Genomic DNA, 15,269 nt, shown 5'->3' with positions numbered 1-15,269 from the left:
TGCTTATAAATACCTAAAGGGCGGATGTGAAGATGATGGGGTGAGGTTTTTTGTAGTGCCCAGTGACGGGAGAAGGGATTACGGTCACAAGCTGTAACAGGAAGTTCCACTTGAACACAAGGAAAAACTTCTTTCCTGTGAGGGTGACAGTAGTGGAACAGGCTGCCCAAAGAGATTGTGGCATCTCCTTCCTGTGCAACCTGATGTAGGTGGACCTGCTTTAACAAGATGATCTCTAGAGGTCCTTTCCTACCCCAAACATTCCGTGATTATGTAAACAGTAAATACGTGTTATAATGTGTTTGTTAAAAACTGAGTTACTGCTTGTATTGCGCGTAAAATATTTCTAAATATTGATATAGAAGGTTGTTCATATATCTTGATATATTCAAATCTAGGGGAGAGAGAATGGGAAAACATAAAGAATAGTATGAACATTTATCTTCCTTATATTTTTCTTAAAGCTTTGTTCTGATGTTCTCATCAATTCAACAAAATTAGTAATCAGATCTAATTTCTCAGCAATCCTTGACATCACTTTAGTCCAACTATTGATTTCTCTTTAGCAGTATTATTTTAATAATATATCTGTTTGGTCCCAAAAGAAGTAATCTTTTTTTAAAAGTTGTTGTGAAAGCTTCTTTTCTTACTGCAATGGTTCAATAAAATGTTCAGCTGTGGCTGAATTGGAAAGGAAACACACGTTCTTGTAGTTTCTATCTATGTTGGGAAAAAAAAATCAACATATAAATCTTAGCTGTTGCTGAAAACTCTGCTCAGCAGGAATCCATGTTTCCTCAAGTTGTTTTCAAATTTTCTCCTTACTGCACTCTTGGAAACTTTTTTACAACCAGCTTTACCCCCTTTTTAGTGAGTTAGACAAGAGTTCTTGGGAAAGATGGACGATGGAAAACTCAGGGTCGAGTCAATACATTAATCTTCTGGGTTGTAATTGACTTCAAATTGTCTTTGTTAGAAGGCATGTTGGTTTGCCTTTCTTAACTGTAATACAGGGCTTTCCAATAGCTCTAGGCTTTCCCTTTGTCATAGTATGTTCTGTTGTACCCACTGCTGCGTTGTTTTGGTTCTTTCTGTCCTGTTTCTCTGGCTATTAATTTGTGACAACAGTAGGAGTAGGTGAAAATGATTTCTATTAGAAGAAGGTTTTGAGTGTTGAGCAACTTCATGTAAAATTAAAAATTTATATGTTTCAGCCTTGAGAAATTATGTGCTTAATCTAAGTTATTTGCCTTAATCCAAGTATATAACTGTTACTATAACAGTCTGGGACTTTTCTCACAGCACATTTGTAGATACCATAGTAGAAGTTGAAAACTTCTATGTAAACTATGAAAAAAATGTATTATTAGTCTTTTAAGGCCATGTACATATTAAGAGCTATCCTCATGGGAAGACAATGCTCTTGCATAAATTCAGATCAAAGTGTGTACCAGGAATCATATTTAATGTTAAGAGCAGAAGCACTCAAAAGAAGTGTCTGCATATGTTACCTGTGAAAGTCAAAATTCGGAGTTTTTAACTTAACAATCGCAGCTTAACTGTTTTCACCTCAGTCATTGCTCAAGGTGGATCTGCAGAGGGGAGAAGTCAGGACTCTGAAGGGCAGAGTTGCTTGTCACTTGCACCTCTTATTTTAGTGCTATTGTGGAAAATTAGGTTTAAGACCCTGCTTAGTAGGAGTTAAGACATACAGGAATGAGTATTTCTCAGATAGGTGCCACCACTGGAATAGAAATTCATGTTCTGCCCGTGAGCTTGGAAGGCAGCATCCCTGCATGTTGTCTTGGTTTTATGCCTCTGGGCAGGGTGACAAGTTGACCCAACTGCTAGTTAATTCATAACATTTTACTTAAAAAGTTGGAACAATTTGCTGTCTCTTTTGATCACAGAATCACAGAATGGTAGGGTTGGAAAGGACCTTTAGAGATCATCTAGTCCAACCCCCCTGCAGAAGCAGGGTCACCTAGATCAGGTTGCATAGGAACATGTCCAGGCGGGTCTTGAAGACCTGCAAGGAAGGAGACTCCACAACACCTCTGGGCAGCCTGTGCCAGGGCTCCCTCACCTGAACAGTGAAACGGTTTTATGTTTAAGTGGAACTTTTTGTATTTCACTACTTTCTATTCCATGCTTTTGTTAGTGCTTACTTATGCTGGCATAAATGAATAACTTTACTAGGCTCCAAGTTATACTGTGCAATATCACGTCTTCAGTCCTTGTATTGCATCATTTGCCATCACTACTCTTGCTCTTGTTTATCAAGCTGCTTACTTGATGGTCATGCTGTCAACAAAAATATTTCAGAGATGAACATCTCAGTATAGGATAATCTGTTCCATGCTCAGATTAAAAGTGTCTCTTCGCACAGGGATGTAAGGCAGTTTCATAGTCAATGTTGTTATTTTTAATGCCAGCACTTCTATATTCAATTTTGTAGCTGTGGTTGTGATGTTTTTTTCTTAATTTCAGCATGCCTTGCAGTCATACTAGAAGTGGACTAATTTTCTTGAGGTTATATTGTTTGAATACAAAGTGTCTCAGCATGTAAATGTATACTGTCCTTTGGTTATTTGGGAGTATACTGAGAGCTTCAGCAATGTATTTACTTACTTAAGACAAATGGAGGTGCCTCAAACTGATGAAGAAGAAAGTGAAGTGGAATGTCATAAACTTCCATTTCTGACAATTCCCTGATTTATAATTTTCCCAATAAAAATATCACCTCCACAATGCCCATTGCAATGAACTCATTAAAGGCATTTCAAGAGCTGTGATCGCCTTTGGGAATTCATCTTCAAATGCGTCCAGGAAGATATACTTGCCTTGTCATACATATCCTTAGCCGCTTGCCTAGGTACTTCACTTATTAATGAGCAAATTTTACAGCTTGAAGACAAGCTCTTCTTCTTTCCATTTCTGTGATATTAGTATGCTAATCAGAAATAGCAGACTCTTTCCAAGAATTCTGTGCTTTTGTATAATCTTCTTCCTGAAAGGTCAAGGCACATGGTAAAAGTGGAAACATATGCCAGGGTGTGTTCCCACTTGGAAATAACTGAAAATGCTACATCTTCTTTGAAGAGAAATTCTTGTAGCAAGGGAGGAGGCAGGTGGGGGAAAAAAGTCCTTATCATGATTTACTTGGTCATTGTTTCTTAAATCTACTTGGCCCAAAAGAAAAATCTAAATGCAACTGATATTAAACATATTCCATGAGTATAGAAACTTTCATGAGAAAATTCCAGATTTAGATATTTCTGGTACCATGATCTGCAAAGGTGAATCTGGTTATTATCTTCCTTTTTTTTTTGGATATGATTTATCTAGTGCAAAGATTGAATCATTCCATTTCATGTCAGATTTTTTTATTATTATTATTTCTTTTAAGAGGGAGAGTGGCTATCAATAAATAATGTAGACTATATCTATTTGTCTCCTTTCTTCTTCTACATGACAGTTTTGGTGTAGGTTAGGGTATCTTCTTGTCTCTCATCCAAACAATTTTTTTACTCCAATGATCACAGTCTTCTAAAAAAGTATTCTGTCTTTTTGTTCATTTCCTCTATTGCTTTGCAGCTTTTAAGGCACTTTTGTAGAAACATCAGGAGTACTGAGTGAGAGACTGGAAGTGGTCAGTTGGTCTATAACAATGCCCCAAATGTGTGTTGGGAGTCTCCTTATCTGTAGTTCTTTTCTTCCTTTTTCTTTTTTTTTCTTCTAATAGCTCTTGTTAAGCTAAGAGCATTGCTCACAAGTGTAAAATCTAGTAGTCCCTGAATAGCTCTAATGGGTTATTTCCCTCACTAGGTCACTTGCTGTTCTGTAATTATTTTGTGGATACTTTATTCTTGGATTGCCTAACATCTATGTGTCTGCCACAGCATGTCTATCTGATGAATCTGCAACTGCCAAATGTATTTGCAGCTGACTTAAAACTCATTCTTACTATAACATTGACTTGGTCTTTGTGATGGGAAATACAACACCTATTAAACCACTTTTAATACTTTTTTTTATAAGCTTCTTTTAGTTCTGGCAAACTTTATTAGAAACTGAAATTCTGTTTCAAATGAGCTACTGTTTTACATAATACAAAGCTAAAAAGCTAAAAATATTACTGAAAAGTTGCTTTTTTTCCCATTTGCCTTCTGGCAGCTTTGTAGAGTATTGCATAAGCACTGGCAGATAACTTCATGGTTGCTTCAGCATTGAATTACTTTATTGAGTTTCTTATACTGGTATTTTGTTACGAGATAAAAAGACCTTGCTAGATGTTCATAACAAAAAAAAATTATATTCATTTGTCTGTAGCACTGGATCCTTTACATCTAAATGCAAAATGCTTTACAAGCGTCGCATGGTTGCTGGTATCTTCCTATGTGTTTGAGGGACCAAAGCCATTCAACTTTAACAAGAAACATGAATTGCTATTTTATGCTATATTGGTATAACATTTCTGACTTTGAGAAGACTTTAAGTTTGAAGAAAAGTGTTGTGTATTTTGCAGAGTAGGATTCAATAGCCCTGTAACCAAAAACAAGTATCTGAATCAGCCTGCCCCTGGGCACAGGCTGAGAATCCCTGCTGAGACACAGAGCTTTATTAGCTCAAGTACAGATCATCTAACTCAGCTATGCGACTTCCCAGGCATAGCTTGCATCTATGCACAGCACCAGCAGATGTATGAAGAAAGTGTTCACACTGTGAAATGCAGTGCTCTGTTAGAAATGGCTTTGAAGACCTGGTTCAACTTGAAGCCTTGAGGACATCCCTTTGGAGTTCTGTCAGAAGAGGAGCTTCCCTTTATAGCTGCTGGAAAGAAAGAATTACAGAGCTGAAGACAGGGTTAAAGCTACATTATTTAACATTGATGTGGAATCTAATCTTAAAAACATCTAGATATGCTGTTGACCAATTATTCTGGTGAGCTATGCAAATGTGATTTGAGGATTATTCTCTAGAAGGCTCCAAACATTACAGCAGAACTTGATCTCTTACTGCAAGGTCTTGAAGCACAAATATTGTTAGTGGTGGACAGTAGTTTGGCAATGTGTGGGTTTTGGCTGTATCATTTTGGGTGTTCCATCTTCACCAAAACATAACAGACTGAGAACAGGATTTCATATCCAGAAACGGAACAAATGCAAATAACCTGTTTCTGCTGCTTCTAGTGAGAATGAAACGTTTGTAAATTTTCTGCCGAACTACTACATTTTTCCTCTTTTGCTTTGAAGCCTGCCAGGTAACCAATCTATTGTTTCTACTATGTATACCTTGGAAAGCAGCCAGTCTGTAAGCATAACTCGCTAGAAAACTACAATTTATGTGGCTTTTAAAATTGTTATAAATATGTAATATTTGTTGATGTGTAAGTGTGCTTCAATGTGCTGTGTATTCCTGATACAAAGGTAGCCCTGCAAAATTTCAAGTTCCCTAAAGCATGAAATTTTCCAATTAAGTGACTAAAACATTTTAAACATTATTTGCAAATGTTTGGTTTTTGTTATTTGTCTTGGAAATATATTTTTAATAGTCTGAGGCAATTTCACAGTCTCAAAGGTTTGGTAGAGTTGTATAGAGAAGATAAAAAAGGTTTATCTTTATTAATATTTTAAAAAAATAAGTGACCTAAGTGTTTGTAGGTGCTGTTCTCCATCTCTTATATAAGTACTATTTAGCCAGAAAGACTTATGTGGTAGGGAAATGAAGATAAGTTTCTAGCTTTTGTTTTCAGCCTTTTAACGATTCTGAGAGTAGATAAAGTCCATAATCTGATCTAGTAGCTGATTCTAGAGGGAGACTCACTGGCCTTTGTAAGTTTGTTGTTGGACTTTTTAACATGAGACTTGCTGAAATTTTATAGGATGTAACAGGATACTGAGAAAAGGAATGAAGTAGTTTAGCAGTTGCTGTTATTTTACAGGTGATGGCTGTCAGCATAAAAGAAATAAAACTCCTTTGGTTATAAAAACCCAACCATACTGTAGTATTACTCATCCAGAATCAAATTAATTTGTAGCATACATTGTAGCTGGAAGAGGAGGAATTAGTTGGGTTAATATGTTCCATTCTAAAACCCAGAGAGGTTTTTGTAAAGGATGGTCACAAATGCAAACCTGTCACTGAAGCTGGGTACCTTACTTAAGTCCTCTGAAAATCTGCTTTTACATCCCCTCCCTTTATTTTTCATAATTGCACTCTTCAGAATAATATTGAGTTAGCATAAGTTTTCTGCCATGCTACTCCTATCCTAGTAATAGTCAGGGGTTTTCATAGCTTGTTGAACAAGCTATTTGAATTATGTCTCCTCTATTATGTTTGACTTCCAACTCAAGAAGAAAATTCTGCCTTGATGAGAGTAGAAAAGCCATTAGAACTAGTTTCATGGATGTATCCTTACACAGAAAGCAGTTGTGTTTTCTAAGTAGTCTGAGAATAGACTTTATCTTGGAAATGGCGAACACAGAAAAGTTTTTTAGAAACTTGGAAATTCCACTTTTTAAAAATATTGTATGTTCAAGGTCCATTGCAGTGTACATAAGTAACTTGTAGAGATTTCACTGTTTTTAGGGAGTGACTTTGGTTCAATGACAGTGGCAGAGATTGTAAGATACTCCACTGAACGCTGCCAGTTTTATCTTTGAGCAACTGTTCTTCAGCATGGAGTCCTTGATTTCTTTTCCCCAGCTGATGATTTTATTGTGAAATGAGATATTTTTGAAATTCTAAATGCCACTCTTCCCTGCTAAGAATAGCTGTGAACTAAAGTGTTGGGGTGCTGTTCTGTAGTGGAAAAAAGTGATTTACTGCTTTGTTTGTAACATCTCCAGTTACAAAGTGGAACATTTTAACTGTTTCTCATAGTTTTCACTTGGATTTGTTATCTGTCAAAGTTGGTCAACTTTTTGGTCTGTTGTAGACTTTTAAAACCAGTGGACTTAGATTTGCCAGCTGTAAACCACAAGTGCATTTTTTGTTGTTTCTAAAGTAGACTGGGCCTAAGCTGATCTGCAGATTTTACATAATATACCTCATAAAACTCCAGAACTGACCACTTGGTATATGTTTGCTGCAAGGTCATGTGGGGTTTTTAAAATTTTTCTATTTAAAGACATGGGATGAAGGGAATGGGGGGAATAGAACAGCCGTTCTTCATCTGCCAAACCTATTTCTGATGCCTTGTCAGCCAGGACACTCTTTTAATATTGGTTGCTGTTTAATACAGACTTGTGGGGCCACAGTATCTTGAAAGATAGTACAGAGGCAGCTGTATGCATGGGATGCCATGAAAAAGTAATTCAAAATTACTTGTGTAACTGAGGTAGCTTTTGGTAGAAAAAGCTCTTGCGAGGCTCTTCTTACTGCAGCTGAAATTTATCAGCTCATATAGATTTTCTGAATATAGTAAGCAATGGAAGCAAGCTGTTTTTCCAGTCATTCTGGGTTTGGTTTGGTGGTTTGTGTTTTGGTTTTGTTTTTTTTTTTTAGGAAGTAGCTCTAGCTGTTGCTTGATATCCTCTTATAAATGATTTTAAATACCTTAGCTTATGCTCTCATTCTAGCTTTATTGGTTTAATGGTTGTCTGGAGCAACAGTGGAAACAGTGCAGGTAAACCGGAGTGAAAAAGCATCAGGCTGATTTGATGTTTGTACTCTGACGAAATTATCTGTTTACAGTATCTGAAGGCTGTGCTGCAAAGAATCTCAGCCAGGTTTTTTGCATTTGGAAAGACACAATTACTTGGAAGAGCAAATTAAATATTCTGTTAATTTTTTTATTGAATTACAATAATCAGATTGAGTCTTGGCAAATCAAAGAGATAATAAATTGTAAGATACAGCAATAATAATATTTTATTGGTAATATTTAAGGAAATTACTCATTAAGTATTATACTTTTTATTTTTTGCATGTGTAAGCTAACATCTGCTGTAGTGTTAAAGGGTTAGGGATGTTGTTTGTGATGATAGTTGTCTTTTATTGCCCTATCCTATACATTGTTTTATGATGGAGGTGTTAAATGTCTTAAAGGTTTTTAAATATAAGAACTGAATAAAAGGGAAGTAGTTTTAATGGTCAAGTGCCTGTTTCTTCACATAGAAAGTGATAGTGATCTATGCCGTATTTGTAAGTTCCTTAAAATGCTTAACTGCCCAAGAATCAGAAATAAAATATAGTTCTTAGAGGTCTGTGGAGGCTGATAGAGCTCCTTGCTATATCATGTGGGTTACTAATTAGAGTGGATATCTGTGCAATTAATGATTCAGCTTTTTCCTGTCATTGCTTCCCATATAATCTCTGCTGTTTCTGCAGTTCTTGTAACTGATGCACAACTGAGAAGTTACATGATCAAAGAGATGGAGTAAGCTGTCAAACTAGAAATACAATTAAGTCAGTCTACAAAAGCTTGCTGTAAGCAATTTTCTTTTTAAAATACTAGTTTCTTGCTTCAAGTGCAAGAATTGGTAAAAATTTCCCTTGAAATGTTGTTATGGAAAAAAACCCCATAAAATGCCCCAGCAGAGAAGCTTTGTGATTTGTTGGACTTGAAGTATTTTGCTAAGGTGTGTCATTTCCACTAAAAGTTTGTTTGCCTGGTTGATATTTTGTCACTTGGATACCTGCTTGGTGGTTGCCGAGACTCCTGCATTATTTGCCTTGCAAGCTGGAAAAGACTGTCCAACTGCCTCCTCTCCTATCTGGTGATAGGATCAGGTGATCCTATTTTATTTAGTGACCTTAAAAACTAGTGAACAAGTAAAAGTTTGGGTGATCTGTTTGATGGCCCGTTTAATGAACACCTGGTAAGTTGGCAATCATTGTTCTCCTCTTGCCCACCTCTTGGAAATCTATTTCACTTCACCCAGATGAAAGGTTTTAAAGAGTATTGTGAAAATTGTATCTTCTGACTTGGACATTATGTTTCAGAATGAAAAATTGGATATGGGAGCTGAAATGTCCATCTTGCCTCTTTCATTTGCTGTGCTTAGAAGAAATGCAGAACTAAATTAAGTCAGTTCACAGTTAACTGCTGGCTTCCTTTGTAGAACTCTAAGCAAAAAGGCATCATTAGTTGTCTGTGTGAATTTCTGCTTGATTTTAATTGAAGATAACGTTTATCCTTTCCACTGGTAATTGACTGAAAGAAGAATTAAACCCAATGCTTAGTATTCCCAATACAGTTCTTGAAGAGTAATGAACAGTTTTATTGCCTGTGCTGATTGAATGGAAACATACTGACCGGTAATAATACAATGCTGGTTTATTGGCACTAAAGAGCTTTTCTTTATTTTTTTAATAGTGTAATAAAACCTGATTTGCTGACTGCATAATACTAAGTGCTTAAAAATCTCTTTAGTTATCAGGCAGCTGGTTCTGTTTGTTAGGTTGCATTGCTTAATCCCATACTGTAGGTTAAATCATATTTTATATTGAACCTGGAAAATGAATTAACCTGTTTGTACAAGAACTTTGAGTCAACCATGAACTGTTAAGGAAACGTGAAGCATATGATCAGTCTTGACTACTACTGTGAAGCTTCTAGACCTTTAATTTTAGAACTGTTTCGTTTCTCACCAGATAAACTGATCTTTGTATCCTTTGCCCACTTACAAGCCATAGAAGCAGTTGTGAAGAGAAACTAGTTCTCTTGTAGAGAACAGGCTGTTTAAAACCTTTTGAAATCACCATGATAACAAACTGTCGTTTGTCTGTCATTCTGCTGTACCTTGAATAAAAGCATGTAGAGAGAAGCAAAACAAGCCAAAATCTAATCACAGGAAGGTGCCTCTGCTTTATGTTACTATGCAAATACTTTGTTTGCATAGAATATTGAAATAATTTCAAGAAAATAGTCTAATAAAGGTGAAGTTTACAAAAAATGCAACTGTTTTGGAAAGTAATTTGTGCCATTGTAGCCAAGAATTATCAAAATGAACTGAAATGTAAAACAAAAATTGTATTTTAAGAATTACTGCTTCCTGTTACCTGGAGACAAAGTATGTTTTCCTTCTGCTGTGGCAACAAGAACATGTGAAGTACAGTACCCCAATAACTTGGAGTTCTGCCACAAAATAGATGAAGAACTACAAACCCAGTATGAGTGTGCTGAGTTTCTACTTCTCTCCCTCAACCTGAATCTTAAACAAGTTTTGATATCTTCCCACAGCTCTGACCCACACAGCAAATAGAAAGTGGCTTTAAGATGTATAAAAGCAGTAATACATACTAAATCCAGTATTGAGAATCATTGTTGCATTAGGATAAGGCAGTAGCACTAAAGGAATACTTTTGTTGCTTGAAAATGCTTGGGTTCTGTGCTTCAGACTGCTCATTGAATCCTTTAATTCATTTCTTGGGTGTCTCATCTCTGATATGAATCGGCTCCATTATTTTGTTGTGAGATATTTCACATTTCTTTTAGATCATTTTGCAAGTCCTCACTAAGTACTCCTTTGCCTTTGAGATTGTTTGGTTGTATTTAACCATGTTTTGAAGTTGCCAGGCAAGCATCTTGCATGGATTTGTAGCTGTTACATCTCTTGTTGAGTGCATATGTTTGATCTATAAGTACCTATAAAGAGACTTTGCTTCTAAGCTATGTGTTTAAGGGGCTGAGAGATGCAAAAAGGTGTAAGGGTCAATCCCCAGTTGTCTTTGGTAGCAGATGCCTGGGAAATCCTCAGGTGACTGACACAATGGTAAATAGGGACAGATGTTGACTTGTGTAGTTGGCACCAGGGTGCAGAGCCTGGCCTGGCATGACTCGATTGCATGGTTGGCAGGCAGGCTCAGCTGTCTTCGGCATTACGGCTTTCCTTCTCAGCAGGATACGTGGTCACCTGAAGCGTGCTGCTCTTCACCTGCCCAAAGAAGCTGGTATTGCAAGAGGAGAGGGAAAATGGGTTGTATAAGGGAGGAGTATTCCTTTGGGATGTGAGGCTGGAAGAAGTGTTGCTATTGAGAGTGAGTGAGTATACGGAGCTGAGCAAAGATGGACGGAAGAGGGTTTATTAGGGAAGTTGCAGCACTCTGTGAACACAACTGTACTGCCTCAGAGACAGAGCAATTCCCAAGCTGTACTGCCTCTTTAATTGGACACAAAGTTGTGACTAATTATTTTGTGTGACCAGACCTGGTTCTCTACAGTTTACAGTCTTGTGCGTTGTACTTCTAGGTGAAGAGGTGCTGGAGTGTGGCACCACTTGAGTTAGAGAGGGCACATCGCTTCAGCAGTGCACTTGGTCTGGCGAATGTGACCAATTCAACCTGGGGCCTCTGCCCTTCCTGCTCTAAATGTAGAGTGCAACACTTCTGCTGGCTGACCCAGGACATTTGCTGTTGGCAGCCAACCTGCCCAGCAGCTTGTGTCATGAATACCTATCCTTGACTGTTGGCTAAAATGAGTATATATGTAAATGTTTCAACTGACATCCGTAGGCAGATGCATTTTAAATCATGTAACCTATTGACCAGGCTGTTACATCACCATGTGAGCCCACAAATGAGACGTGTGTTAACAATTGTACCTTGTTACTAAAATGAGCTCGCTGAGCACTGTTTTAGGAAGGCTGTCTGGATGGTTACTCTCTGCTGCAAATTCTCCATGTTACTACAGGCTTCTCATTTTGTGGTTTTCCTCAAATGCATTAAGAGGGAGTTATTTTTCTTTTTTCATACCTGTTTGTGTGATATGTGCTTTATTAAGGTGGAAGGAATTCAGAGACAAAGTCTATTCATTATTCTAGATAAATGCATGTGTATATGTGTAAGTATATATGATCTATTATATATAAGCAAAATACAGGATGTACCATGCTTTTAAAATGTGGCTGTAAAAGAGATAAATGATAATGATTAAAAACCACACATGGTATATTTTGTTTGCACCACAGTGTAGAATGTAGTATCACTTACATACATGTATACTGTAACATTAAAGAAAGCACTGCTGGGGTGCAGGTTGAAGAAGAGAAACTTTAGAACTTCCTCATGTCTTTTCCATAGCTTGCATACCTTCATCTAATTAAAACTTCCAAATGTTTACAAGACAATCTTTCACATAAAATACAGAAAAGACTTTTTTTCTTAAATGTTTGTCTCTGTGCTATAACTTAAGGGAAGGACCAGCCTAAACTGTGAAAAAAGTTCAGCCTGTAAGTGACTTACATTGCTTTTCTAAGAGTCTAGAGGATGACAGCAATGTCTTCTCAATAACTCAGTGGTTACCTGTGTGCAGCAGTCAGGTATTTGGAACCAGAACATGCGATTCAGTGTTGTCCAGCAGCAGCTTGGAATCAGGGTCTCTGGCAGATGTCATGGTGTCCAACTTGATGACAGTTGACTCTGAGCAGCCCTGCAGAGAATGAAGAGTCTGACTAAAACTAAGCAAACTCATGTGCTTTGTCTTTTAGTGGGTTTTACCTGTCTGAAAGCTATCCCTAGATGTTTCTAGTTGTTTTGCTGTGTGAGTTCCTAAAAAAAATCCTTGATTAGATCAAGCACATTTTAATCCTCTTTGCCCCCTTTGCAGTAGGTCAAATCCTGGTATGTCAGGAGAAAGCTTTTTCTTGTAGTCCTGTTGCAATTAATGCTTTTTGTTATGCCGTCTGTTGTTGCTGTCTTTCTCTGGGTTTTTTCTTTTATCCTCTGCTACCTTTATTTTGGACTTCAGCCACACAGGTTTGCAGTAACAAATACAAGAATGTAGATGGAGGATTGTTTCTTTACTGCAATTCTCTTCAAGGAACCCTTGATATGTCAAAATTGATCGTGTTTAGTGCCTGCATATGTGGACAGTTGATTATTTAGTTCCTGCTTTTGACAGGAAGAAGAGCGCTCTGTTCCAGGATGTAAATAAATTTCATTGTGTTTAAATTAATCTTTCTGATATAACTATGAGGAAACATTTGTATTTAGTGTTACCTTTTTTGCTATGCTGCAGAAGTTGGGCTAAATACAGCCTCCTATATCCTTCTTCCGTTAACAAACTCGCTTGTCTTCTTCTCTTGGCCTTCCTCCAAATATGTACAGTGTAGGAAATGGTTTCAACCTAAAACTATCCCAAAATACAGCTACTTTATTGTTACTTGTCAACATGAAGTAGCAGAAGCAAATTAATTTGCTAGCAACACTAGTGTTGCCGTTTCTTGACTTCTGAATAATTTGCTGTGCAAATATTATTGCTATGGACATTGTACAAAACATGCTTGAGAGAAATCTTGTATGTTACATTACACAAAGCTTAATGGATTACTTTTCCATTGCTGATTTTAAAATTAAAAACACCAGCTTCCTGTTTTTCTTGTCCTGAAGTCCTGTCTATCTGAGCTCTTATAATTTCTAAAGTAGCCTGTCAAAAAAGGAATTCAGTAAAGTGACTGAAAAGTGACTGCTTAACCTTTGATTTTATAAACAATTGGTTGAGTCCTAAATAGATGAAAACAGTCTATTTTTAGGCCCTAATTTAGAGAATTGATATTTTCCACTTTTGCTTTGTCATATCTGGTAGCAGTTGTTAAATTGTGAAAGCTTGTAGCTATTATAAATGCTTGGAGGATTGCTGAGTGTTCTGCCATAATGCATTAAGAAGCTCCGTACACTACATCTCAATTTATAATAAGGGAATCTAGCTGATATCACAGACAGTGAAATATTTCAAGTCTAGGCTACTGTCTTAAAAACCAAAAGCAGTTGACTTTTTGATAGAGTCAGTTGGAAAACAACTGATAAGGACAGTTGAAGTACGGGAGACTTTTTGAAAAGTCACAAATTCTTGAAGCCAAGGTGAGTTGGGAGGTTTCAACTGGTGTTTGCCCAGCTTTTGTGTTAGAAAAGAAGCTGGTGTTTGAAATAGCTGATCGATCAGTCTCACAAGGTTTGAGTGGCTTCTGAGGGAGGTTGCACATAGAATCTGGTTAGGCATGGAAGATGAGTTTATGTAACAACCATGTTTTGCAATAAGAAACAAAATGGAGAAATAGAAGAGCAAAGTTCCCCAACTTCAGAAAATACTAACATTAGTACTTTGTCAATGACAAAGATAATGGCTGGAAAGTTCAATACAATACATGTTATTTTATATACTCTCGTGTAGCTTTGGTAATAAAAATAGCTTGCTGAAGGTTTTAGAGTGGAACTACATATTGCAATAAGTGGAAGAAATTATGATGTAGCTGATACTTTTATGACCCCTTTAATATCCCAGTTCTCATTACAAATCACTAGATTTATAAAGTCATTCTTTTACTGCTACATATGAGGTAGAACATTTTGATTGTGTGTACTGTCATTGTGTGTTGTTAGCCATGGGAAAGAAAAGGAGGAAGACTTGAAGACTTACGTAATTACTTTCAATTTATCTCTCTAACATAATGCCAACTTTCTTTTTCAGAGCCATGGTGTCATGGAAGGGAATATACTTCATACTTGCACTATTCTTGGGAAGTTTTTTTGGAAGTATATTCATGCTTGGTCCTTTTCTACCTTTGATGTTTATCTCACCGGCCTGGTATCGCTGGATCACTGATCGTGTTGTGGCCACTTGGTTCACACTCCCAGTGGTAAGTTGCATTTTAAGCCAAGTTCTAGCCAACTATTTGTAATCTCGAGATTTAGTTTGCATGCTAACACTTTTGATTTTGTTTCATGTTTTTTAAGGTTTTTATGCTTTTATGAAAACAGGCCTTAACACACTTGCTATCTGTGGACACCTAGGTTTTAGCTCCATGTCACACGTTGGTGTCTATTTCAGTTCTCAGTGATGGCCCATGATAGGACAAGTGGCAATGGGTGCAAGCTGGAACATAAGAGGTTCCAAAGAAATACAAGGAAGAATTTCTTCACTGTGCGGGTGACAGAGCACTGGAACAGGCTGCCCAGATGGGTTGTGGAGTCTCCTTCTCTGGGGACATTCAAAACCCACCTAGACGAGTTCCTGTGTGACCTACTCTAGGTGATCCTGCTCTGGCAGAGGGATTGGATTGGATGATCCTTTGAGGTGCCTTCCAATCCTTAAGATTCTGTGATTCTTCCACAGTTTAATTTATACATAAGCTAATGTCTTAATGTGCTCTTGAAAAGGCTTTTTCGTGACAGCTCTGTATGGTGTCAGTTAGATGCTGATCAGAGAAGAGTTGGTGAAGCAGCAGTAAGCTGGAGGATTTTTTTAAATTACAAACTTCCTAAATGAGTTGTCTTATAAACGGTTTCCTTCAAGTGTGCTCCAGCTATCTAATTAGGAAAATTAT

At 37.1% G+C, this 15,269-nt stretch overlaps 1 protein-coding gene across 3 annotated transcripts in view; it reads left to right on the top strand.

The window, feature by feature from the left end:
- The window catches only part of LCLAT1 (lysocardiolipin acyltransferase 1), a 120,614-nt gene that overhangs the window by 28,370 nt on the left and 76,975 nt on the right, over positions 1-15,269 (top strand). The window contains exons 1-2 of one of the 3 annotated variants that reach the window (XM_061991536.1): positions 8,687-8,825; positions 14,414-14,582. In XM_061991536.1, the coding sequence (XP_061847520.1) occupies positions 14,418-14,582 (165 nt within the window). In that variant the 5' untranslated portion in view covers positions 8,687-8,825; positions 14,414-14,417. Of the gene's footprint in view, positions 1-8,686; positions 8,826-14,413; positions 14,583-15,269 lie in introns of those variants that run through there. The other 2 variants (XM_061991535.1, XM_061991537.1) reach the window with 2 other exon arrangements.

This window comes from Colius striatus, chromosome 2 (genome assembly GCF_028858725.1).
Source record: "Colius striatus isolate bColStr4 chromosome 2, bColStr4.1.hap1, whole genome shotgun sequence".
In the NCBI taxonomy this organism is placed as follows: Eukaryota; Metazoa; Chordata; class Aves; order Coliiformes; family Coliidae; genus Colius; species Colius striatus.
Note: the sequence above shows the minus strand (reverse complement) of the source record. Positions and strands in the feature narration are given on the sequence as shown.